Source organism: Delphinapterus leucas, chromosome 3 (genome assembly GCF_059928025.1).
Source record: "Delphinapterus leucas isolate spDelLeu-1000000601 "Yukka" chromosome 3, BTC_Dleu_Yukka2, whole genome shotgun sequence".
NCBI lineage: Eukaryota > Metazoa > Chordata > Mammalia > Artiodactyla > Monodontidae > Delphinapterus > Delphinapterus leucas.
Genome location: NC_143131.1, coordinates 135,957,500 through 135,985,271, shown reverse-complemented (window position 1 = coordinate 135,985,271; position 27,772 = coordinate 135,957,500). Strand labels below are relative to the sequence as shown.

The 27,772-nt window shown below is 44.2% G+C and overlaps 1 protein-coding gene and 1 long non-coding RNA gene across 6 annotated transcripts in view; one reads left to right on the top strand and one right to left on the bottom strand.

Annotated features, from left to right (window-relative positions):
* The window catches only part of ATP10B (ATPase phospholipid transporting 10B (putative)), a 157,901-nt gene extending 134,602 nt beyond the window's left edge, over positions 1-23,299 (top strand). For 3 of the 5 annotated variants that reach the window (XM_089909629.1, XM_089909631.1, XM_089909630.1), the window contains 3 exons: positions 6,349-6,420; positions 7,196-7,383; positions 13,444-23,299. In XM_089909629.1, the coding sequence (XP_089765755.1) occupies positions 6,349-6,420; positions 7,196-7,383; positions 13,444-13,903 (720 nt within the window). In that variant the 3' untranslated portion in view covers positions 13,904-23,299. The remainder of the gene's footprint in view (positions 1-6,348; positions 6,421-7,195; positions 7,384-13,443) is intronic. The other 2 variants (XM_089909632.1, XM_089909633.1) reach the window with 1 other exon arrangement.
* LOC111185520 (uncharacterized) overlaps positions 18,498-27,772 on the bottom strand; it is a 117,505-nt gene continuing 108,230 nt past the window's right edge. Inside the window, exon 3 of the long non-coding RNA XR_016392849.1 lies at positions 18,498-18,597. This is a non-coding gene — a long non-coding RNA (uncharacterized LOC111185520). The remainder of the gene's footprint in view (positions 18,598-27,772) is intronic.

Here is a 27,772-nt window from a genome sequence, read left to right as displayed (position 1 = left end):
CTCTTGAAAAATACAAAAATTTTGTCATTGAAATTAGACTGGACACTGGCTAAAAGTAAACTACCAAATTGGAAGGTAGTATTGGGTACCCATCCAGAATGCCACACAAATATGAAAATGTAATCAAGAGGAATGGTGGCTAGAATAAATGGTTCCAGCAGCTACATAATAGGAGTCAGAGTCACAGAAGAACAAGCAAAGAATAGTAGAGAAGCAGTATCTGAAGAGATCATCACTGAGAATGACGAGTAATCAAAATAAACCTGGGTATATTGCCTGGTATATCATAGTAGAACTGTACAGTGTGAAAGACAGACTATGCACCAATTACTTGAAATTTAACAGCAGTTAAAAAAGTAGAAACCGAAAAAACAATGGAGTAATTATCTTCAAAGACCTGAGGCAAAATAACAAAAACAGTTACACTACCACTTAAGACTGTGATAAATGACATTTTCAGATAAACTCTGCAAGGTCTACCACCCACAGACCCTCACTAAAGGAAGAAAGAAACATGCAAGAACATAAAAGCTAAAACTACATAAGAATCCGCCTGCCAATGCAGGGGACACAGATTCGAGCCCCGGTCCGGGAGCCACGTGCCACAACTACTGAAGCCCACACACCTAGAGCCCATGCTGCACAAGAGAAGCCACTGCAGTGAGAAGCCCACCCACAGCAACGAAGACCCAACGCAGCCAAATAAAAATAAATAAAGACTTGGCTTTTTAAAATTAATTAATTTATTTTTGGCTGTGTTGAGTCTTCTGCTGTGTGCGGGCTTTCTCTAGTTGTGGCGAGCAGGGGCCACTCCTCACCATGGTGCGCGGGCCTCTCATTGCGGTGGCCTCTCCTGTTGCAGAGCACAGGCTCTAGGTGCATGGGCTTCAGTAGTTGTGGCACTTGGGCTCAACAGCCACGGCTCACGGGCTTAGTTGCTCTGCGGCATGTGGTATCCTCCCAGACCGGGGCTCGAACCCGTGTCCCCTGCATTGGCAGATTCCCAACCACTGCGCCACCAGGGAAGTCCCAACACTTGACCTTTTAAAAATAATAATAAAAATAATTCCTTTAGGGCTTCCCTGGTGGCGCAGTGGTTGAGAGTCCGCCTGCCGATGCAGGGGATACGGGTTCATGCCCCGGTCCGGGAAGATCCCACATGCCGCAGAGCAACTAAGCCCGTGAGCCGTGGCCGCTGAGCCTGCGCGTCCGGAGCCTGTGCTACGCAACGGGAGAGGCCACAACAGTGAGAGGCCCACGTTCCGCAAAAAATAATAATAATTCCTTTAAATGTAAAATTTACCAAAGCATAGTCAAAATCATTCAGCAAACATGAATAAACCAATCACTATTACAGAAATTGACTCAGTAACCCTGTTCCTAAAGACACCAAGCCCAAGGATTATAAAGGTCAGTTTGACCAAACTTATAAGGGACAGATAATTCCTCTCTCATACCCATTGTTTCGTGGATTCAAAAAAATAGAAAATATAGGCAATTCAATGTTCATGGCTAGAATAATTCTGATATGAAAATAAGCATGGACTGTTCAAGAAAACAAAATTACAGACCAATCTGTTCAATGAACATAAATGTAAAAAATTCTAAATAAAATATTGCCACACTAACTCAGTAGCACGTTAAACATAATAAAGCCCAACCAAGGAACTTTCATATTCTGTTGGTAAACTATAAACTGATACCACCATTCTAGAGAGCAACTTGAAAATAGCTAGAGGAGTTTAAGTACTCACTATATGCTATGACACAATTCCACTTCTAAATATGCACCCTGGGCCATCCTTTTGCACATGTATATACATAGACATGTACAAGAATGTTTGTTTCTTCATTGTTCTTAATAGCAAAAAAAATCGGAAACAGCTTAAATGTCCATTAACAGGAAAATAAATAAATAGTGGCATATTCATACACTAGAACAGTTAAAATGAATAAACTAGAATGGCATTTATCAACAAAAATAAAGGTCCAAAGCATAATTCAGAGGGATACCTATACATGATAAAATTAAAAAGCATCCATTAACATGGATACATAAAGGTATATATAAAATACACAGAAGAATGATGAACACTGAGTTTATTTTCAAGACTAAAGGGATACGTGGGTGCTTGAATTGTATCTGTAAGGCTTAATCTTTTAATAAAATCTGAGGCAAATATGTGTAGAGGAAGAAAGAATAATTTTCCCTCTACCCTTCTAGGTTCTCAGCTTAGACACTCTTGTAATAAAAGACAGATTAATGGGAGAAAAACAGAAGTTTAATAAATACTTCCTATACACATGGGAGAGGCCAGGAAACTGAGTAACTTTCTGAAATGGCCCTGGCCACCACCTTAAATACCATCTCTAGCTAAAGACAAAAGAAGTTTTGAGGCTAGGGGAGGCCAGATATTGGAGTTGATAAAGATTTCCTAGAAATATAGAATTGCCCTTTTCTTCCAGGTACAGAGAGGGAGACACCCTTACAAATGGAGATTTCCCTTATAACTGTAAATGTCTCTTAAAAAAAGATAACTTCTTTTCAGTTTCCAGAGCTCCTCCTCTGTCTGCTGTTAAAAATAACCAGCTCAAGATAATCCTTATGCCAGAGACTTATTTGGGGATGGATATATTCTGCTCCCCTTTATATGGCATAAGATTAAAATTGATAAAGCTGGATATCAAGTATATGAGATTTGTTGACTATGCACTTGAAATATTTCACAATAATTTAATTACTTTTTTTTAAACACCAGCACAAGATATTTCCCAAGAGGATCTCTGCTCTCCATGACCCTCTTAACCATTAGGTATCTTATTAACCTTTCAAAATTGCCCTGTAAGTAATCAGGCCTCAATGTGTAATATAATGACTGGTCGTTCGGCCCTCTTTCTCAGAGCACTGCATTCATCTGCTTTAAAAGACAGAACCTGTTCCTTTCACTCACCGTTCAGCACTATTAATCCACCTAATGCACCTCTAGACCAGGTATCCTGGTAGTTACTGGTGATTTCTGTTGCTCTTGGGAAAGGAGTTAGTTAGTTAGCTACTAGAATCATTATGAAAAAAAGTGTTTCCCTTTTTAAAGTGCTTGAAGCAGAGGGAGAATGTCTTTCTTCCCTGGGTAGAAATCTAACATGAATTTTAATAGCTGTGTCAGCTTTCACAGTCCCCACCAAAGTGATTTAAAAAGTTAGCTAACTGCTTTCTTTTTCAGGAACAGGGGCTAGGATATTCAAACCACCCCTTCCACTGAAAACAAATTAATGTGTGTGTGTATGTATGTATGTATTTAATATATGTATACATATATAAACATATATATATGTATACACACATTTTATATATATATATATATATATATATATATACACACACACACACACACAAGTATATATGTATACATATGCTAAAGGTATGAAAAAGATGACAGGATAAAGACCAAAGCCTCTGGGAAAGTGGGTTTGTAGAGAAGCAAGCTGAGCCAAAGCCTCTGTTTTCTTCAAAGCGTTTGCAACCCTGCCCAAAATGAACTTTTTGGCAGACTTCATTGAGCATAAAGTTCAGAAATTAAAAGCCAGGCTGCTAAAGTGGGAGTCTAATAAGAGATCACATTAAATTAGGACCCCAAAGGCTCTACCTTCAGAGTAAAGGTATACCCAAAAGTGGACCTACCTGCACTCCCCTCCCCAGCAGGGACTGTAGGGATTGTTCCCACTGTGCTGAAGAGAGCAGGGAGAATCAGTAAAAAGGACTTATCCTGGGAAATGGACCATGGGCTGGCCTCACACAGATTTGCGGCCCAGATTCTTTGTACCACCTGGGTGAGCCAAATTTTGACTTATGAATTCAGTTTAAAGTAACTGACAGTGCCCAAGGATATTACAAAATACACATACACCCTCTCCAGGGAAAGTTTTCCTAAGCCTCAAAGTATCCCCACTAATTTTCCAAGGCCAAGAAGCATCACATATTCAAAAATAAGGAAGCTCATTATCATACTAAGTGAAGTAAGCCAGACAGAGAAAGACAAATATATGATATCACTTATATCATAATTTTTTTTAAAGATACAAATTAACTTATTTACAAAACAGAAATAGACCCACAGACATAGAAAACAAACTTATGGTTGCCAAAGTGGAAAGGGGTGGGGGAGGGGGAGGGATAAAGTGGGGATTAACATACACGCACAACTATATACAAAATAGATAACCAACAAGGACCTATAGGCAACTATACTCAATTTTGTAATAACCTGTAAGGGAAAAGAATCTGAAAAAGAATATATATATATATATATATATATATAACTGAATCACTGCAACTATACTTCAATTAAAATATATATAATAATAAACAGTAGACTTTAAGAAGATTTTTGCACTATATAACAACAGATTGCATTAAGAAGTTTCAATAACTCTGAAATGAGTAAGAAAAATAAAGTTTTCAAAAACACACAGAAAAATAAATAATGGGGCTTCCCTGGTGGTGCAGTGGTTGGGAGTCTGCCTGCTGATGCAGGGGACACAGGTTCGTGCCCCGGTCCGGGAAGATCCCACATGCCGCAGAGCAGCTGGGCCCGTGAGCCATGGCCACTGAGCCTGCGCGTCCGGAGCCTGTGCTCCACAACGGGAGAGGCCAAAACAGTGAGAGGCCCACATACCGCAAAAAAAAAAAAAAAAAAAACAAATAAATAAATAAATAATGAAGCTCAAAATGAAACAAGAACTCAATGAGGACCACAAGCACAAACATCAGTAACAAATATTTCAGGTATTGGAATTATCAGATATAAATCATAGAAAAGGTTTGTTTGCTATGTTTAAAGAAGATTAAGCTTTAAAATATCTGCAAGAATTCTAGAAGATGTGAAAAAAAGAGCAAATAAAACTCTTAGAAATTAAAAAATACAATAACTGTAATTTAAGTTTCAATGGCTGGATTAACAGCAGATTAGGCACAGCTGAGGGGAGAATTAGTGAACTGGTCAAATTATCCAGAATATAAAACAAAAGTAAAATAATGAAAATTATGGAACAGATATTGAGATATATAGAAGATATGGTGGTATCTTAAAAGATCTAACGTACATTTGATTAGAGAGTCTCAGAAGGAAAGGAGGAGAAAATGAGACAGAGGCAATATTTGAAAAGATAGTGACTTGAGAATTTGCAAAAGTAATGAAAGACATCAATCCACGAATTCAAGAAGATCAGCAAAACCCAAGCAAGATAAATTTTTTTAAAATCCACCCTTATAAGAAAACTATAGAACACTGAAGACGAAATAAAAATCATAAAAGTAGCCACGTTATAAGAGATTTCCTTCTAAGGAATAACAGATAAAGAGTTGCTAACTTCTCAATAGCAACAACAGAAGCCAGAAGATAGTAAAATGCTATCTTAAATATACTAAAATAAAATAACTTCCCAAGAAGATCAAAAATAGTTTTTAAGAATGAGAATGAAATAATGGATCAGAGAATGCATCAGCAGCAGACTTTCATGAAAGGATATTCTAAAGGATGTACAGCCATCCCTCAGTATCCACAGGGGATTTGTTCCAGGACCCAATGCAAATACCAAAATCTGTGGATGCTCAAGTCCGATAATCAGTTCTCCATATCTGTGGATTCAACCAACCACAGATTAGGTAATACTGTAGTATAATTTGTTGAGAAAAATCCACATGTAAGTGGACCCACACAGTTCAAACCCATGTTGTTCAAAGGTCAACTCTATTTAAAGTATAAGGAAAGACACCCCAATGTTCATGGCAGCACTGTTTACAATAGCCAAGACATGGAAGCACCCTAAATGTCCATCGACAGAGGAATGGATAAAGAAGATGTGGTACGTATATACAATGGAATATTACTCGGCCATTAAAAAGAATGAAATAATGCCATTTGCAACAACATGAATGGACCCTGTAGATTATCATACTAAGTGAAGTAAGTCAGAGAAGGATGAATATCAATCATATGATATCACTTCTGTGCAGAATCTTTTAAAATGACACAAATGAACTTATTTACAAAACAGAAACACTCACAGACTTAGAGAACAAACTTATGGTTACCAGGGGGAAAGGAGGGTGAGAGGGATAGATTGGGATTGACATGTACACACTACTATATTTAAAATAGATAACCAACAAGGACCTACTGTATATAGCACAGGGAACTCCGCTCAGTATTCTGTAGTAACCTAAATGGGAAAAGAATTTGAAAAAGAAGAGATACTTGTATATGTATAACTGAATCACTTTGCTGTACACCTGAAACTAACACAACATTGTTAACCAACTACACTCTAATATAAAGTTTTTTTAAAAAGTATAAGGAAAGAAAGCTCAGATGGAAAGTCCAAAATGCAAGAGGGAATGAAGGCACAAAAAGTGTCAAGCATGTAAGTAATCTTAATGAATACTGACCATATTAAACTGTAATAATGACTTATGTGATTTAAAAAGATAATAGAATTTAAATACACAGTAGCAATGAGATACGAGTCAGGAGGGAGGTAAACAATGTGTTCTAAAGTTAATGTATTCAGGAGGAGGGAAACAGAAACTTTATATCACAGTAAGTTAAAACTGCTTATTAGCATTTATTGAGTAATCACTAAGGAATGGAAATGAAATATATAACTTTCAAACTAGTAGACAGGGAAATGAAATTATATGGAATCGTCAGTAAGTTTAAAAGAGGGCAAGAATTGGAAGGAAAGCAGCATAAAACAGGCAGGGCAAAATGAGATCAGACTACAGAAGACTGCACTGCTTTGGAAAAGAATAACTAACAGCCACATGTGGAAAAAATGAATTTATCACACAAACATAATACTGAGGAAAAAAGACAAAAGTCACATCAAATATGATTAATTTTTAAAAACAGACTATTAGGAGAGAAACATAGGTAGTAAAACTAAAGAGTATCATGAAAACTATCACCAAAGTCAAGGTGATTTAGGGGTTTCCAGGGTATGTGTGTTCAAATTCTGGGTGGTAGCAATATAGGTGTTTACTTTATCATAAGCCATTAAATGGCACACTTTTTTAAATTGTTTACAGGTATGTGGCATTTCCAAAAAAAGAAGTTTAAAACAAGTTAAAGTAGCGTGACTGCATTCCCCCCTAATCTAAGCTATCCCTTCAACAGTGTTTACTTCTTTCCTTCCACAGACCATCATCCACGGGCTTGTTCTCGCAGGCAGCTTCCTGATGTACTTTGTGGTATCCCTAGTGTACAACGCCACCTGCGTCACCTGCAACAGTCCCATCAACCCCTACTGGGTGATGGAAGGCCAGCTCTCGGACCCCACATTCTACCTCGTCTGCCTCCTCACACCGGTCGTGGCTCTTCTCCCAAGGTTTGAACAGGGGGTGCTATTTTCTTCCTAGAATTACCACTCTCCCCTCAATCAGCCATTTTCATAGCCCAAGAGTCAGGAGTTTGTCTCCAGCTGGGATGCTTGAGGCTATTGTTTCAAAGATAGGGAGCTAGGACAGAAAGAATAATGAACTTGGAGGCAAATAGCACGGACTCTGGTCCCAGCTCAGCCACAGAGCAGCAAGGTCACCAAATCTGGCACAACCTCTGTTATAACATCTGTAAAATGAGAGTACTAATTCCTACCCTCCTGCCATACAAACTTTGTTGTGTAAAAAGAATCATTTTGAAGAGCTCTATAGTCCTTTATTCCTTAGCCCAGGAGTCTCACTCTCAAATGCCTACAGGGACAGGTAAGCAACAGCAGCAAACCAGGTGAAGTACAGACCGACATTAGGAGAAGGAACTAATAAGCTTCAGCCTACCACTGCCACAAGGAAAGATCAAGACCAGCATTTCAGAGCTTTAGCTTTTTCCCAGAAATTCAAATTTTGCATGAAATAGTCAACTTTTTAATACTACTCAAATTTGTTAAAACACACACCCTGTATTTGCCAAATAAATCATTCCTGCAGAGGGACTATTTCTAACATTTCCAGCCTAAATCCTCTACATTCGCCTTTTCCCGGAAAACAGCAACAGCAACAACAACGCCTGGCATGTCCTTAGAATTTACTCTTGACACATGCTTTTCTATCTAGCTCCTCCATTTTTGCAAAAAATGCCTTTTGCAAAATCACCTAGAAATTAGGCAAAGCAGTGGTTGTAGTCCTACTTGCTCATGGAACAGCTTAAGTCCTATGAGGGACCAGAATGTGTCCTCCAGCCCACCACAAGTCACAGTGGGAGCTGAGTTCTCCCCACTCGGAGGCCAGTGTTCTGTTCTCCATCCCACGCTCTCTAGTCAGAGCATTCGGTGAACTTAACGATGCTGTACCCAGAGGCAAGACTCAGCCTCTCTCCATCCTTAGGATCTCGTCTGCTCTGAACGTTGAAATTCAGCTACTTTATCGTTATAAGCCACAGTCAAGAAGCCATTGCAACATTGTATAGAACTTTTTCTACAGGCAGAGAGCCATTAGCATGCTTTGCTTCCTTTAATAAGTTTGGAAGCTTGCTTAACCTAGTTTGGGCTCCATTTCTTCTTCATAAGCCACCTCAGAACCTTGACATCTGATGCAGGGTTTAGAGGCTGAAGATACCGATATGACAAACACTACTGTGAACTCGGCAAACGGCTGAGTATGCACTGTGGACGCAGCCTCCCTGCTTGGCCCCTACTGGCCTATACAGCCTCATCCCCCTGCTCCCAAAGCTCAAACTTTGGGCTCCACATCACCAAGCTTCTTGGACTTCCCTAAAGGCTCCCTGCCCTCTCCCCTTCCTGCCTGCGTTCATGCTGCCCCTTCTATTCAAAATGCCCTTCGTTACCAGACCGTCTCACCCTTTGACATCATTTCAGGCACGAGCAATTCCAGAACCCTTGCATGACCTCACCTGCCTCCCTCAGGCTGAAACAGATCCCCCTCGCTCCTGTGCTCCCATGACCTGGGTCTATCTGTCACTACTACCTCTAGCCCACATCATCTGTTTTATCTGTTTGTCTTGGTCTGACCGTTAACTCCGGGAAGGAAGGTGTCTCCTTATCATTATATAACCCACAGCTAGCAGAGTTCTTGTCATGTAGGCTGCCCTCAGAGATAAATGAGAAAAAGATGCTAAAGAAACAGAAAGATGAATAAAACAGAACTCTTGCTCTCAAGAAGTCTACAGCCCAGTGGACAATTCAGACAGAAGTTTGATCGTAATACAGGTGAAAGTAACTAGTATTAAAACAGGGCCCTGGGACTGAAGAGTGGGGAGCAATTAAGCACAAGCCTCAGAGGACATTATTTCCCACCCACCCCCTTTCTCAGCCCAACCCCTTGGGAGACGGAGCCTGGGAGAGACCATGAAGGTCCTGCCCTCATTGGAAAAGGGCATCAGATATGTGGGTTAAATATTTTTGTCCACACTTTTGGGGTTAAACATGGTTATGATCACCTCCGACCAAGGACTGACCTCCTCTGTTCTGTGTCTTATCTGGGGTATGGAAAGAGCAAGTCATCAGCCGAGGATTCTTGTCCTACCCTTGGTTGGAAGACACATTTGGAGCCAGAGGCTACCAGCTTGATGAGGGTTGTTGAAAAGTATGAACGTTCTTGGAAAAGACAAACACTCAACATTACAGCTTGTTAAACAAATGAGGGACAACTTAGGGAAAAGTAGGCAAATATTTTCTTGCCAGTTACCATAGTGCGCAAGTTAAATTTCTGCTTATTCTATATGATCATCATAAACTTGAATTACTGTTTAATTCTGTTGCCTAAGAAAGGCAAAGAGATTTCCTTTGACAGAGAAAGGATTATTTTAATAGCTCCAAGGACTGTTGACTTGTAACCTTAGGACAATTAATTTTTGTTACAGAAATCTACATGATAGAATGTTTGCTATAGAAAACTCTATTTGTTCACTTAAAGATGTAAGCTGTACTTATAATAAGATTGATTTCACTCACCAAGCTTGTGATAATTAGCCACTAAGCGTGACCTCACTTATCTCGGTCTAATTACTTCACCCAGTATAAAGGAACTATATGGATTCTCTTAAACTAAGAGAAAGTAAGTTTCTTTTGTTTTATCTCTTAAATAACTAACACACAAACTTTAAAACACAATGCAGCATCGTAATTCGCTACAATAGAGCCCCTTGGACACTCTTTATTTAGCTTCAGTAACACAGAACTCTCTTGGTTTTTCTCCTACTTCTTCTTTGTTTCTTTTGCTGGTTCATGTCTTTGTATTGTCAAGCCTTTGTCCTAGGTTCTTTTGTCTTCTCACTTTAATTCTTTCCATAAACATAGCAACCACTATTGTGAAGTTAAATATCATTTTTCACAAACGAATCTCTAATATAAACTCCCAGCCCAGATCCTTCTCCGGAATCCCAGATACATCTTTCTAAGCTACCTATGCCTCACCGGCACTGGGCCTGCTACATCTGAGGAAAGTGGGAGACATCTGTAATTTAATTCGCTGTCTACTTTCTGTCACCACCACCATCCCAGAAACCTGGCTCTCTTCCCGAGTTCCTTTCATCCACTGTGACCACTTAGGATCAAGGCAGGCCCCTGAGACTTATCCTTGATACCACCCACCACATGCCCCTCTCTCGCCCATCACCAAGACCTGACAATTTTATCTGCTAACCTATTTCTCAGTAGGTATTTCCGTCTATTTCCATTTCTACAGCCACCACCATGGATAGGTTATAAGACTTTCATTCCGAATTACTTCAATAGTCTCCTACTGGGTTTTACTCTAATCCATTATCATTGCGTCAAAGTGTAATCGTGTCATGTTCATAACTTTCCAAGGCCTTCCCAAGGCCTTTACAATAATGCACAAAACCCAAAACATTCCCCATGGTCCTTGCCTGCTCTGACCCTGCCAACCCCTCTGTGTCCTAGTCCCTCACTCTTGCCCTCACTCTCCACACTGCAGCCATTGAGCCCAGGATTTGCTTCTCACCCCCTCTTTGCCTGGCTTCCTCCTATGCGTCCCTCAGTCCTCACCTTTAATGTTTCCTCCTCAAGGAAGATTTCTTGCACCAGATCACGTGTTTGACACTCTCACTGCTCCTGCGGCTTCTAGCTCTGTTCCTGTGCTTCCTGACAGCAAGATTCCTGTCAGTCTGGTTCCCAGCTTAATAATCCCTTGGGGCTTGGCCCATTGTAGGAACTTGCCAGGTATTTGTTCACTAAATGGACAGAGAGGGAAATTGGTAGCTTGGGGGAATGTTTAAACTGAGAAAATTCCAGTTTCCCACAGGAAGTTGAGTCTTTCCTGAAACACATATGTAATGGTCACCTGCACTGCCGCCCTGGGTGAGATGAGAGAGAATGGGGAGAAGTTTCTGATTCTGTAGGATCTACTGTGGTCTTCAGAAACCCCTGCTCACTTTAGGTCATCCTGAATCTTTTAGACATAATAGAAGGATGGGAGCCTCTCTGCTTATAAGGCTTTAGAAATAAAAAAAAAACATTTAAGGATTATTTTTGGAAAAGAACTTAGATGTCCTCTGGACCAACTGGATTACGTTTTAGATAAACTGACACCCAGAGAGGGGGTATGAGCTGCCCAGCATCACAAGATGGTATATGCTTCTACCACAGATGACATAGTTTTAGTTACCTTCTTACCTAAACTTGGAACAGGAAAATATTCTAGGCACATATAGAGACCCCCGATTCCAGAGTCCACTACAGGCTACAGGAAGCTTGGCAGGGGAAAGGAACCTTGAGTTAACCATCAAGGAGATCTATCAACTTGTCGGGAGACCTTAGGAAACCCATCTCATCACTTGGGACCTCAGTATCTTCATCTGGAAAACAGTGATAATACACTGATGCTGTGAAGCTAGCATAGCCTGTGGATTCAAGACAAGGATGTATTGGGAAACTACTTTAAAATTATTAAGTTCCACAAAGAGTTGACATTCCAAAGCAAGAAAATTTGCCTAAATTAGAAGAGCTCAGAAATAGAATGGACTGCCTTATGCACGGTAGATGAGAGAAAAGCCTCAGAATCCACAGCACTTGGTCTTCACCACAGCTTGACCACTGTGTGGCTCTGGACAAATCATTCAATCTCTCGGTGCCTCAGTCTCCATGTCTGTACATAGCGGGAAACAAAAGTACCAACCACATGGGATTTGGGGGAGAATAATATGAGTTAATAATATGTAAAGCAGTTAGAATAGTCCTGGTACCTAACAAGTGTTAGCTGTTATATTTTGTTGTTGAACTCCCCAGTACCAGAGGCATACAAGCATAGATTTGATCCATCAGTCAAGAGAGTGGCAAAGATGACCTTTCCCGAATAAATGCTAGGGAGGGTGTAGCGAAAAGGGAACCCTCTTGCACTGTTGTTGGGAATGTAAATTGATACAGCCACTATGGAGAACAGTACGGAGGTTCCTTCAAAAACTAAAAATAGAACTACCATACGACCCAGCAATCTCACTATTGGGCATATACCCTGAGAAAACCATAATTCAAAAGGAGTCATGTACCACAATGTTCACTGCAGCTCTATTTACAATAGCCAGGACATGGAAGCAACCTAAGTGTCCATCGACAGATGAATGGATAAAGAAGATGTGGCACATATATACAATGGAATATCACTCAGCCATAAAAAGAAACGAAATTGAGTTATTTTTAGTGAGGTGGATGGACCTAGAGACTGCCATACAGAGTGAAGTAAGTCAGAAAGAGAAAAACAAATACCATATGCTAACACATACATATGGAATCTAAAAAAAAAAAGGTTCTCAAGAACCTAGGGGCAGGACAGGAATAAAGATGCAGATGCAGAGAATGAACTTGAGGACACGGGGAGGGAGAAGGGTAAGCTAGGACGAAGTGAGAGGGTGGCATGGACTTATACACACTACCAAATGTAAAATAGATAGCTAGTGGGAAGCAGCCTCATAGCACAGGGAGATCAGCTCGGTGCTTTGTGTCCACCTAGAGGGGTGGGATAGGGAGGGTGGGAGGGAGACGCAAGAGGGAGGAGATATGGGGATATATGTATACGTATAGCTGATTCACTTTGTCATACAGCAGAAATTAACACACCATTGTAAGGCAAATATACTCCAATAAAGATGTTAAAAATAAATAAATGAAATTTTTTTTAAAAAAATTTTTAAGTGCCATCATTACGAACTAAGAGGTGGTACAAGCATTTATGAGAAGGAAGTTCAATCAAAAAAGGCTTCCCCAAGGAAGTACCCCATGATTCATGCAGTCATTAAAGGCCAATACATGGTAACCTTTTCTTTATAATAACTAACATTAAATTAACATTGTTTGGAAAAAAAAAAAAAAAAAGATGATCTTTCCCTGGGCAGGGAGTTGGATTCTAAGGACCCTTTCAATGCTGAAATTCAGAAGTCAGAAGTCAGAAAATATCTTTATTCTATTATTTCCCACCAGGTACTTTCTCCTGGCTCTACAAGGGACATATGGGAAGTCTCCAATCTTAAAAGCTCAGAAAATTGACAAACTCCCCATGGACAAAAGAGAGCTGGAAATCCAGAGTTGGAGAAGCCGACAGAGGCCTGCCACTGTCCCTGGAGAGGCCCAGCCCACCCACCGTCCAGGGCCACCTGCCCCAGGACCGAGCTTCAGAGCCAGCACCCCAAAGAGCTCGAGCCCTGTGGAGTGCAAGTACAAAGAGGACTGGGTGCTGCCCGGAGAGAGATCCAGTGGAGGCCACATAAGGGATGACCCATGCTCACGGGACTCCTGGACTAAATTCTCATCTGGGGAGCACCTTCTCCTGGAGCCTAGTAGGATGATGGCGTCCGGAGCCTACTCAAGTGGACAGACTAACTCGAACCGGCCCTTCAGCCAGGGCAGTCATCGCCGATCCCAGAGTTCAGTGACCATATGAGGGGCCTGCAGGGATCTGCACAAACTCAGAGGAGGCCGCCTAATCACTGGCTTAATTAACCACGACTCTTCCTCTTCATGAAGGGAAGAATGTGCCCGTCTTATCCTCTTCTCCCCACCAGGCTTGACTTCCTTAGAGGAAGTGCTGGCCCCAAGGGGTCTGACAAAAAAGGACTGGAAACCAGTCGACCTCTAGTTTTCTCCTGCTGCCAGGCAGCACTTCTTGCAAAAGGTTTTTTATAAGGAAGCTATATTTCTATTGCATTGAGCGTTTTTCATTTTTTAACCCAGAGACATTCTCTGACCCTCTAGTTAAGTACAGCCTACAACCCAATGCAACTGGGCCATCAGTTTCCCAGATGCCAAGAAGTGTGTAGCGAGCCAGCCAATATCTCAAGATCTGGAAGTTTCTGGGCTTGTCAAACCATCACCTCACCCCTCGGTGTCAAGAGTTCAAGTTTCAGAAGAGTCTCATACACACAAGTGCCTCATCTCAAGTGTATTGCAGGGATGGTCATGTCGGGGTTAACATCCCTTCCAGAGTTGGGTCTACTCTAAACCAAAGAAAATCACATCTAAAGATTAAAATCAGATTTGTGTGGGGGGGGGGGGGGTTGGGTTTTTTTGTTTTTGTTTTTGTTTGCGGTACGTGGGCCTCTCACCGTTGTGGCCTCTCCCGTTGCGGAGCACAGGCTCCGGACGCGCAGGCTCAGTGGCCATGGCTCACGGGCCCAGCCGCTCCGCGGCATGTGGGATCCTGCTGGACCCGGGCACGAACCCGTATCTCCTGTATCGGCAGGCGGACTCTCAACCACTGCGCCACCAGGGAAGCCCTAAAATCAAATTTGAACTCAGAGCCACAGACACTTCTGAGGGTCATAAGGCCGCAGCTAGTTTAAGAGGCAGAAAGAACATAAGCATGTGAAAGCGAATGGACGTAAGCACGTGAAGCAGAAACTCCACGCTTCAGCTAATAGGCTACAGGTCCCACAGTCTGGGGAATCTACCAAGAGGGCATGGGCAGCACTCTTCTTTTAAAGATATTTACTTTATTTATTTTTAAATAAAAGTACAAATATGCCCCACTTTTCAAAAGTTTGCCTTAAGCCATTTCACTTTTACCAAAGATCTACATTGGTACCTGTTGTTGCTAACCGAAAGAAATCCAAAGAATCCAAAGAATTCTTTCTGCTTTTACCCCCCAAAAAAGGTGAAAAGTGAAAATAGCATTCAGCGTTTATTTTGCAGCCAGCGGTTATAGAGCACTGAGCAATGAGTGGTACCACCCAACTCCTTCCCCAGGAACTCCTCTCAGCAGCTCAGAATCAAACCGCCATAGCTTTGAACTGTGTCTAAGCAGCTGTGCTTTATCTGGATCTATCCAGATACTTTGTGCATCCATTAGCAAGATGTGTCCTAAGGTAACTGCTTCTTTGTTTACGCCATTTCAGCTTACGAAAATTTTCATACTAACGCTCTACTTTCAGATAGCAGGGGAAGCCTGTACCCATTCCTCGTTCAACTCTCAGAAAAGGAAAGCTCTAAGATCAGACCTTTACACAGCTGCACCCAGAACAGACGACCCGCATGACAGAGCAACTCTGAGCCCAAACAACAACATCTGAAAGAGTAGGACCAGTGTCAAACCCCATTTATTAAGCTTATCCCAGAATATCACAGGCTTCAGTTGAATTAGGGAGAGCCAGAGGAAGTCTCACTTCACAGGGAAAAGAAGGATTACATAGACTTCTTATCCCTAGAGGTCATAAATGCCAAAAATGCAAAAGAGCTCAAAACAGTGTTGGAATAAAAGAATGGATGATAGGATTCTAATACACTGTCAAGAGAAGTGAGGTCTACCACGGGCAAGGATAGCCTGTCCCTAGTCTTTTAAGGTGCGCCAGGGAGGACTACTGAACCCTCCCGCCTTAAGGTGGTGCCCATATATGTCAGGCAAAAAGTACAAGGGTGGGAACAAGTGTGGCAAGTTACAGCCACCCCATGAATTGACTTATCATTTGAGTAACTTCTCAGCAGAAGTACCCAAAAAGAGCTCAACAATCAAGCTGGCACATGGCAGACTGAGCTGGTCCTCTGACCATCCTGCTGGCAAACCTTAACTGGAAGGGCCATTTGGGACATGGCCCAAATATACTGGATCTCTTTCACTGACTTTGCCACATAATGATGCCAGCACTGACCAGCTGGTGGGTCTTCAGGGGAATCCTTCATGAGGATTGCTAGAGGAGGAGCAGGTAAACACATCAGGCAAAGCAGTAATCATACAAATTGTCCCAAATGAGGGGAATGAGCCAAAGCCAAAGCTTGGATCTCAGGGTCCTTCCTTTCCCCTGTATGATTCCTGCTCACTCCTGAAAGCCAGATGAGACAGGTAGGATGTTTCAGAAAAGAACAGAGTAGTGGGAAGAACACTGGCCTCAGGAGATGGGGGTGGCAGTCTTTTCTCTGCCCCGTATTCTCTAGGAGCACTGACGTGGCATGCTTCACCTGCAAATTAGGTTAGAACTGCCCTACCTCCCAGGCTTGGCATAAAGATCAAGTCAAAATTACACGGGGTTGTTAAAACCCTTTGAAAGCTGTAACACCCTTGATAATAACACAGGGATTTTTATTCCAGAGCTAAAAGGAAGCGAGGTCATGGGAAGTTGAGAAAATATCGGACCCCTGTACCTAAACACCAAAGCACACCCAACATTCTCGTGCTGCTCTCTTTCTTGCATGACCAACCATCCCAGTTTGCCTGAGCTTTTCCCAGTTTTAGCACTGAAAGCCCCACATCCTGGGAAACTCCTTAGTCCTGGGCCAACCAGGCCAACTGGTCACCTACTCTTGCCCTTTTTTGTTAAAGCAAACCAACAGTGACCATCCAAGTACCATCTTAGGGGAAAAGGTTATAACACCTATTTCTCTGCAATGTAATGCTGATGACTGTACTTAATACATTTTTATACGTTCATGACATTTTACAGATTGACTGGAAATGTACTGTCCTTTATTAGAAGGAAAAAATAAACATGGTTTTCCATTGTTGCCTGCAGTCTCAGTACTACTGTCCATCCATCCTTCTTTACATTCACTCATTTATTCATCTATTCATCCACCCGTCCATCCATTTTTTATCTATCCAATAAACTTCTGTTAAGCCTCTACTAGGTGCCTGACAATGTGCTTGGGGCTGTGAGGGACTCAATTTCTTTCTAAAGAAGCCCATAGCCTTATTGGACATAGGATATCAGGAACATAATTGATCCAACAAAGAGTGTGACAAAAACCTAAACGGCTGTAAGAATGAGAAGCAGCACACATAGTCTCCTCTCTCTGAAACTCCAACCTGGACACTCCCCTGTTCTTGGAAACCAGACACCAACCTCAAACTCATATTGACTAGATGCCTCTTTTCATCCACTCATTCAGCAAATACCAAGTGAGTGCCTGCTGTGCACGGCACCATGGTGGGCAGCAAGGATAAAAGCCCAGCTCCTGCCCTCAAGGGACTTGAAATCTAGAAGGGGAGACAGACAACATTCAAGGAAATCAATAAATGTGATGATCAGACACAATGAAAGGAAGCAAAAATGGAGAGGAAGGGAGGAGGGAGATTCAGAGAAGACCTCTCCAAGGAGAAGAAGTTTCAGCTGAGACCGCAACCATGAAAACAAGACAGCAGGGAAGGACAATTCCAAACGGAAAGAATTAATTATGAAAGCCCTGAAAAAGGAAGAGTTTGGTATATTTAAAAGAAGAAGAAGACGGAGGGGGAGAAGAAGGAGGAAGAAAGAAGGAACAAGGAAGAAAGAAGAATAAGAAGAAAGGAGGTCGGTGGGACTAGAATGCAATAAGCAAGAGGAAGTGCCCCATGATGATGTTAGTAGTAACGACTGTATTTGCTTCATGTGTGCTAGGCGCTGATCTAAGTTCCCATTATTATGTAAACCTCACCGCAACCTTTCAAGGTAGGTACAGCAGTCCCCCTTATTCTAGGAGATTATGCGCCAAGACCCCCAGTAAATACCTGAAACCACAGATAGTACCAAACCCTATATACACTATGTTTTTTCCTATACATACATACCTATGATAAAATTTATAAATTAGGCACAGTAAGAGAATATCCAAATTGCTGGCATCACTACTGTTGTGTTTGGGGGCCATTATTAAGTGAAGTAAGGGTGACTTGGACAGAAGATAAGACCCTCTGTCACTTGGTCCCTACCTGCCCCAGGACTGCAATACCAGGACCGTCGATCTGATAACTGAGACTAGAGCACTACTAAGTGAGTAATGGGGGTAGCATATACTGCTCGGATATGCTGGAGAAAGGGATGATTCATGTCCCAGGTGGGAAGGCACAAGATTTCATCAAACTACTCACAAAATCATGCAATTTGAAACTTACAAATTCTTCCTAGAATTTTCCATTTGGTATTTTGGGGCCATGGTTGACCACAGGCAACTGAAACTGTAGAAAGCAAAATCATGGATAAGGAAAGACTACTGTACTATTATTCTCCCCTATTTCAGTCAGCTTCAGCAACATAACAAACCACCCCCAAAATCATTCATGTACTCACAACGCTGTGAGTGGGCAGTTTGGGCTGCACGGCTGGGATCTCCTTCCATGTGGCCTCACATCCTCAATGGCATCAGCGGGGCTTGTCGCATGGCAGCAATGTCCTGAAAGAACAGAAGTTGCAAAGCCTCTTGACACCTAGGCTCAGAGCTCACACGTTATTGCCACCCATTCCTATGGAAGCAAGTCACAAGGCCAGCTCAGTTTCAGGGGGGTGGGAAAGTATACTCCACCTTTAGTGGGGGAAGTTGCAAAGAAATTTGAGATCCTATGTAATCTACCCCATCCCATTCACAGAGGGAGAAATTGAGGCAGAGAAATGTTCCATAAACATGGCACAGTAACACAATTAACAACTGGGGAGACGCCATTCCAATCCCAGGAGTCTGAAACCAGAGCCCATACTCTTAGCCACAGAGCTCCACAACTGTGAGATGGCACTGGAGGGGCAGGTAGGGACCAAGTGGCAGAGGGTCTTGTCTTCTGGACATTCTCTTGAGAGACAAAGTACTGCGGTCCTTAGCAAGCCTGGACTCCATCCCCCCTCTGTCACAGACTGGCAATGTGACCTGGGGAGAGACCACACCATGTTCAGCTGGGTTGTTCACCCAGACAGAAGCTTCAGTAAGTAAGAAAGATACTAGCACCTAAGGGGAATCTGTGCCTGCATGGCCCTAAAATAGCTCCCCTGAGCTGATCACCCAGCCAGAACTCTCCATTCTGCACAGAGAGCCCCCAAAAGAAATCAATCACATAGGAGTGAATTCTTCCAGGTAAGGAGCAAACAGGTCCCCAAGGCATCTGGGACCCGGGAAGGGATGAAGGAAGTGGGACTGTGATCAGGGGCAGCCCCCCGAGCAGGCAGGCCTTGTGAGGGCACTAGGAGAAGACAGCACCCAGCCTGGACTTCAGGCTGCCAGCAGTGAGGATTCGGGCATTTTCAGATGGGAGCCAGATTGGGAGCCTTTTTGTTCCAAGGTGTGCTGGTGCCACCTAGCATCTAGCATCGGCGGAGGAGCTACCACACCTGAGGATTCCTCCTGCAGCTGGAGCAGGAATAACAAGGCGCAGGGGAAGCCGAGCCAGGAGTTGGCGGCCAAGTTTCAACTCTGGCCCTGCCCACAGTTTCTGCTCTGACTCTGGACAAATCCCTTCCCCAGGTTTCAACCTCAAACTGAGGTTCACTCCGATTCCCCACTCAGGGTGGGAATTGGCCTGGTTCTAACATTCTGTGATTCTGAAAGCTATTCTGGGAAGGCTAGTTACAGTGGGGGAAGGACCTCTGGTAAACCAATGTACTGTGCGCGCAGTTGTTTGAGTCTTGCGCGTGCGCATGCGCACACCACACACACGAACGCTCCCATAAAGGAGGGAGCCAGTGGCCTTGTTCTCTGATGTGTTCCCAGTGCCCTGCCCGTGTCAGAGCTCAGCAATATGGTGACTCTTGCTGTTGAAGAAAATCATAGATGGGGGCTGGTTTCAGAGAGAGTAGAGAAGGCAGGAGGACAGCAACCCTATTTGGGAAGATAATGCACCCGGGGAGGCGCCACACGTTGCCTTTCTGAGATCAGTAGGTATTAAGGAATTACAAACGCCTCAGGAGGGGGCAGGGCAGCCGGCATTTCCAGCTGTCAGGAGGGAGCTGGAGCCAGGACGCCTCTCCCTCACACACTGTCAGCTGGCTCTAGGTGCGAAGGGGTGGACGAATAGGAAATTCACTCTCCTATAATCTCTGTCAATACCTCCACACCCCTCCGGAAACGTGGCTGCTTGCTGTGTAAATAAAACACCAAGCCCAGCTCCAATACCATGCACATCACCGCCCCTACGCCCCTCCTCTGACCCCAAATTTAAACAGCCACCATCTCTCCCCTGACTCCCAGGCTATCGGAGGAGCCAGCCCCTCACCGATCAGGGCTGGAGGAAGGTAAGCTCAGGCACAACAAAGCCCCAGACCACCCGGGAGGCACAGTATCCTCAGAGCCTGTTCTCAGACCCCAGTGCAGCAAAGGGAGGCTGCCTGACAGACACTTGACTGAACTTTGAGGAAAAGTGTTCTTTCTTCCGTGTCTTGAGCCCTTCCTACCCCAGCTCTCCTATGTTCCCACAGGTTGAGGTGGGAGATATTCCTTAAGATGCTGATGACAAAACTGAGATGAGAGATAAGTGGCTGTGCGCATGGTCACCCAGTAATTTGGAGTTAGAGCAGAGATTGGAATTGGAGTCTCCTGACACCCCCCCAAGGAGGTCTCTTCAACCATCTCATCAGCTAGAGATGAACTGGCAGTCCCTTCCAGCTCTGCTTGCACATTTAAAAATGAGAAGATTAACCCAAAAGGGTAAAATTTTAAAATATCAGGCCACACGGCAGGTGAGCCAGCATAGATCTGTTTGACTATGAAATTCATATCAGCCTGTTTGCAAAAGGGCAGCCTCGGGGGTGAAGGATGGGGCTATACGAGTAAAAAGTCACCTCTCGGGGACTTCCCTGGTGGCGCATGTTAAGAATCCACCTGCTAGGGGCTTCCCTGGTGGCCCAGTGGTTGAGACCCCACCTGCCGGAGCAGGGGGCGCGGGTTCGTGCCCCGATCTGGGAGGATCCCATGTGCCGCGGAGTGGCTGGGCCCGTGAGCCATGGCCGCTGGGCCTGCAAGTCCGGAGCCTGTGCTCCTCAACGGGAGAGGCCACAGCGGTGAGAGGCCCGCGTACCGCAAAAAAAAAAAAAAAAGAATCCACCTGCTAATGCAGGGGACACGGGTTCGAGCCCTGGTCCGGGAAGATCCCACATGCCACGGAGCAACTAAGCCCGTGTGCCACAACTACTGAGCCTGTGCTCTAGAGCCCGCGAGCCACAACTACTGAGCCCGCACATGTGCCACAACTACTGAAGCCCACACGCCTAGAGCCTGTGCTCCGCGACAAGAGAAGCCACCGCAATGAGGAGCCCGCACACCGCAACGAAGTATAGGCCCCCACTCGCTGTAAGAGAAAGCCCACACGCAGCAATGAAGACCCAACGCAGCCAAAACTTAATTTTTTTTTTTTTTAAAGTCACCTTGGAGGTCTCTGGTCTGCAGAGGCAGAACAGAATTCTGAAGCTCCCCTAGCTGCTTCTTCTGAACCTCCAATCTTGCCTTTAAGACAACTCACCGTTCCCCCCCACCCACACACACACACACACGAAAAAGCAGCATTTATCCCTCTTACTGGATGCAAAAGACAAAAGTGTGAAGAGCAGCACACGTTTGCTTTCCCCATTTGTAACAGACTAGCATGTTGGACAGTGAGGGTTCTCTTTCAAGAAGGGAGTACAGAAACCCTGAGAGCTTAACGACTGCTAGGCTTCTAGCCAAGTCCTCCTCTTTTTAAGGAGCAACAAACCAGAGAAGGGATAAAAGGCCCAAAGAGGGGATGTGAACTTGCTGGAGGTTGAGGGTCACCTCTGCTACCCTCAATTGCCCCAGCTGGCCAGAGGACAGAGATTTAGAAGATCTGTTCCATGTTGAAAATGGAGGGGCTTCCCTGGTGGCACAGTGGTTAAGAATCCGCCTGCCAATGCAGGGGACATGGGTTCGAGCCCTGGTCCGGGAAGACCTCACATGCCGCGGAGCAACTAAGCCCGTGCACCACAACTACTGAGCCTGCACTCTAGAGCCCAAGAGCCACAACTACTGAGCCCGCATGCCACAACTACTGAAGCCTGCACGCCTAGAGCCTGTGCTCCGCAACAAGAGAAGCCACCACAATGAGAAGCCCACGCACCGCAGGGAAGAGTAGCCCCCGCTCACCGCAACTAGAGAAAGCCCGCACGCAGCAATGAAGACCCAATGCAGCCAAAAGTAAATAAATAAAAAATATATATATATTTTAAAAAAAAGAAAAAGGAAAATGGAATCTCTGAGGTACCCTCAATAAGTGCTTTTACCAAATGGGCCCATGGGTACCCTTCCAAGCAGGACCTCATGTCACCCTCCTGGCCTCACTACTGGCTCAGGATAAACCAGAGGATGTCATTCAAACCACGGTCTTAATGAACATCATGATCTAATGTGAGACCCCATCTTGGTAATTCATCTATTTTAAGAGGTCTTGGGGTCCTTCATCCCAAAGATAAAGCAGGCAGGGTGGCAGGCCAGAGTGAGGATATCGACATCTTTGGCCAAAAGACCCTTTCTTTAGAAGACCCTTGCTTCACCCCTTGGACATGACTGCCTACACATCAGGCAGCTCTTTGACAAATAGGAAATATCAATATACGCCCTTTTTTTTGTTCCCTGAAAATGATAATGTATTTTTCCACTTGGCTTCCTTGTCCCATTTTATAGATGGGTAAACTGAGGCTTGATACCCTTCCCAAAAGTCAACAGGCAATTATGTGGCTAAGAGCCAAGATTCAACATCGAGGAGCCCAACTTCAGAGCCCAAAATATTAACCTCTAGGTTACACTCCTTCCACAACACAGTGAAAAGAGACCTGACTGAATTAAGAGTCAGGAGATCTGATTCCCAGATCTGCAAATTTCTTATTGTGGGACTTTTTTCCTCTCTCACTCTTCTCTATATGTAAAATGAAGAGGCTGGCCTGGAGACGACTAAGGCCACCACATTTTTCTGAATTCATGATTCTCCTCTGTAAGAACACATACTCAGTTGACTCCTAAGTGCCCTTGAAGCTTCCACTCAAGCTATCAGTAAATCCTTTTTTCAGTAGATGTGTTTGAAACCAGACTAATCAGCTTTTCAAAAGGATAATTAAAGCCACTACTAAGTCAACTGAAAACCCGCTGACTGGCTAAGCACTAGCAAACCACAAACATAGTTGGAGGGTGGGGGGTGGGCAGGGAGAGTAAGCAGGTGGCAGGGAAGGAATCTGAAGGATATTAAGATAACACCCGGGCTTCCCTGGTGGCGCAGTGGTTAAGAATCCGCCTGCCAATGCAGTGGACACGGGTTCGAGCCCTGGTCCAGGAAGATCCCGCATGCCGCAGAGCAACTAAGCCCGTGAGCCACAGCTACTGAGCCCACGTGCCACAACTACTGAGCCCACGAGCCACAACTACTGAAGCCTGTGCGCCAAGAGCCTGTGCTCCCCAACGAGAAGCCCGCACACCACAACGAAGAGTAGCCCCCGCTCGCAGCAACCAGAGAAAGCCCACGCGCAGCAATGAAGACCCAACGCAGCCAAAAATAAATAAATAAATAAATTTATTTAAAAAATAAAAATAACTCCCAAAGGAGATAAGCAAGAGCTGTGTGTTCTATTTATGGCCCAACTCCTGAACCAGGTGTTCACTGAGCCCCCATCGCCTGACCCTGACCTACCTTGCCGAGCTCAGAGCCTGCAATTGAGGCAATCAGGCTGCTTGCCATCCTAAACACTTTTTACACTTTCCAACCTCTGTTCCTTTGGTTGGGCCACTTCCTCTGCCTAGAACGCCTGATCAAAGCCCAAATCTCAAATTCAGACCTCTAACGACCACTTCTTCCATAAAGCTTTCCCTAGTCACTGAACTCTCAAACCTCTCTGCACACCACTTACGGAACTCAATACAGACTCGCATCTTTTTTTTTTTAATCACTCCTGATAGAATGTCAGAGCCTGAAATCACAGGTCATTCCAGGGCTAGAACCAAGCCTTGGCCAATGATAGTAGCAGACTGGCTCATAAGAATGTTCTTTCATCTAGTCCTGACTACAAATCTAGGAGACAGAGGTGGGGAGAGACATTTCCTCTGCCTCTCTCATACCATGAGGTCTCTGTCTCAGCCTGCCACTCTTCTCTTCCCTATAGACAAAGACCAGAGAATGATCCAATGGTCAGAGTGCCAGGAAAATCAGTGATTCTTGACGGCCTATATTTTTTAAAAGTTCCAGGGCTTCCCGGTGGCGCAGTGGTTGAGAATCCGCCTGCCGATGCAGAGGGCACAGGTTTGCGCCCCGGTCCGGGAGGATCCCACATGCCACGGAGCGGCTGGGCCCATGAGCCATGGCTGCTGGGCTGCGCATCCGGAACCTGTGCTCCCCAACGGGAGAGGCCACAACAGTGAGAGGCCCGCGTACCACAAAAAAAAAAAAAAAAAAAGAGTTCCAGACACATCTGAGCTCTCCTGCGTCTCTCTTTCCTCCTTCCATGAGATCGGTCAGCACACTAAGCTGAGACTCGTCTCATGGAGAAAGCCAACCTCGCTTTCGTTCCCTTTTCTTTCTCCTACTTTGGTTCACTGGGCTCAGTTATAAATGAATTATTTTTGTTCTCATTCTGCTAATGTTCCTTGTGGTACTAGTCTGCGAAGAACGGAGTAAGGGGAATTGGGAAGTGGAGTCCCACAGAGGGGAGAAATGATTGTCCATGTGGGATGCAGACATTCCTGAGTTCTAAGTCCATGATAACAAAATAACATCAAACTTAATTCATATTTTTAATCCCCATTTTACAGGTAAAGCAAACTGAGACTCGGAAAAGTTAAAGTTTACCCAAAGATGCTCTGTTAACAAGAGACAAAACTAGTGTTCCGAACCCCGGTGGGATTCCCAGCCCACTGTAATTAACAACCAGGGCAGCCTGGTCTTACGGAAGCGTCAGGGCATGTGATTTGCCAGAATAGTCCTGTCTCACCAACTCCCTCAGGCTGTACTTCCAGCTACTTAAACTTTCCAGCCTCCTCCCCTCCAGCTCCTCCACAGGCACCCCCTCCAAACACTGACACAGAGCCTGGAAAGACTGGAACCCCGGACACCACGTTGACATTGGCCCAGCTCTAATTACAGCTCCAACAGCCTGCACCAAGCCTGTAGACAAACCACACCTGAGGCACATCAATTTCTGCCCCAGCTGGCTCCCACCATGGGCATGTTCACACTGTTGTGCTCAAAGGCAGCCTGCCTGAGCCCCTGATGTGGGAGGAATGCACCCAGCCCCTTTTCCCTTCTTATTCTTAATTAGAAGTTCCGTTAAAACCACTACAGCAATGAGGCGCACCCCAGGCAGCACACTTCAGAACAATTAGCACACCCCTCAGGTAGCTAAAATGGCCTCGGCCCTGGTCAGGTTGACATAATTGCACCGAAACATACAGCCTACCAGGAGGCTTCCATTTTAAGTAGAAAGAAACAATTAGTCACACAATCTATTGGGCAGTTAGAGCTGTAGGAAATTCTTCAGTATACATAATTTAAAAGGTTGCCAGGCAGTGAGATATATGGAAATTATCTCTTACCTATGGCTCCCTATTTTCGTAAGCAAACTTCTATCCCTGCCCACCCTACAGCCCGATGCTGTTAATGCTGTGTGTCTGTGTGTGGGGGGGGGGGGGGTAGGTGTGCGTTTGTGTCTAGACGCCTGCTGCATAAAGGGACCGGTTATAATTATGTGTCTGGTTCACTGTGGACCAGAACAGCCTGTTCCTGGAATGTGGTAAATAATCACTGGGTCAAAGAGGTTATGAAGCCCCCATCTACCTCACTGCCACTTTTGGAATCCCAAGCCACTAATTAAAACCTGCCCCTAAGATAGCTCATGGCCGCGTCACCCTGGTGATTCTGAGGAATAAATAAAACGAGCAAATGAGAAGACCAGAAAGACCTCTCTGAACACCAAAAGAGTTGCAGAAAAACACCGGAGGCTCCCTGGCCTCTTTTGTGAAGCCACACTTGGATTTCACAGGCAGAAGCATCTCATCTGCATTCATCATCCCTCTCCCGTTCTTCGTTCTTGTGGCTGAACCACTGCGCCTTCCGCGGGCCGGCACTGCCGCTATAATTAATATTCGACTGGCATTTCCACTGCGTACTCAAAGCCTGTCCTTTCAGCCTTTTCAAATCCAATTCAGACCAAAGTCATCTTTGCCCTTGCAGTTTGGTTCGGGCGGCAGGGATTGTTAGGATTGCAACTTACGGTTTATTAGCATTTACTGAACAGCCAAGGAGCCCTGCACGATAGCAGTTGTCACTAGGTCTCTGACTCCCAAACTAAAATTAACAAGCCAGCGGGACACCAATTCTGGGGCAGAAAGGAGGCCGTTTCAGCGAGAATTATTATTTATGATTTTTTCATACAAGACTATGGATGAGTGGAGCCTTTGAAAAAAGGGGCAGTCAGGCTCATAGGATGCAGCCACTGTTTGATCACTCACTTGAAAGTCTCCACAATCACCCTTCTGGCTTCATCATTTGTGGATCTAGAGGAAATGGTAAAGTATAAGGAGGCCTTGATTCAAATCCTGAACTAGTCCACTACATGACCTTCTGCAAATTACTTCCCAACTCAGGGACTCAGCCTCTCACATTCAAGATGAGAGTTAAATGGGATCAGTGGTGGTTAATCCATCTCCTTCGGGAGGTGTGATCAGGATGGGGTAGGTTCCCTTCCCTACATTACCCAAAACAGCTCTCATTCTACCTGCTTCATGTACCAGGCTTTCCCCCAAGATTGGTTAAAACTCTTCTTTTTGGTCTGTAGACTGCACGTTGAAGCCACTAGGTGATCTCTAAAATCCTTCATAGCTCTGGAGCATATGAAGTAGTAAGAACTGAAATGGTGTAAGGAACCCACCGTGCCGAGACAGAGCAGCTGTATATTTTGAGTGATGAAGGAGACACAAGGGCCAAGGAAGAAGCAGATTAACACGGAATCCCAGCAAAGCAGAGAAAACACCCAGAGATGATACTAATGACTGTAGATAGAAACTCAGAGCACAGGGGAGCTGAGAACTGATTTGAGTGATGTGTAGGCTTTCTTTAATAACTAAGATAGCTCAGCATCATTCTGTGGCAGATTTCCTGGGAAGATGGAAGGCCCCTTTATCCAGGCTGACACATCCAGACTGATAAGACCTTCTACCACTTCTCTCTTGAATGGATGCATTGCTCACCCATGCAAGCTTTGAAAATAGGGCATATATCAGCTCCTTGGCTGAAAATCTTCTAAAGACAAATTCTGAAACCTAAAAGAAATCTCCATGGGTATTCCAGGATGAAAACAAATGACTCTGGTTAATGAAAGGCTGGCAAACCCACACAACCAGCAACAACAGAAAAAGTTAACTTTTGAAACAGAAAAAGAGAACATCAGCTCAACTTCCAGTTAAATGAGGTGGACTGACATACACATTTATCTCCACTTTCTCCTAAAATCCCACTAGAATATGAGTTAAGGGAGTAGAAAGGTGTAAATCCTCAAGAACAAAGAGAAAGGGAGAGAACTAAAGACAAAGAGGAGTAAAAAAAAAAAAAACTTAGGAAAATGGAAAAGAAATAAAGGAAGGGTAACTGGATTACACT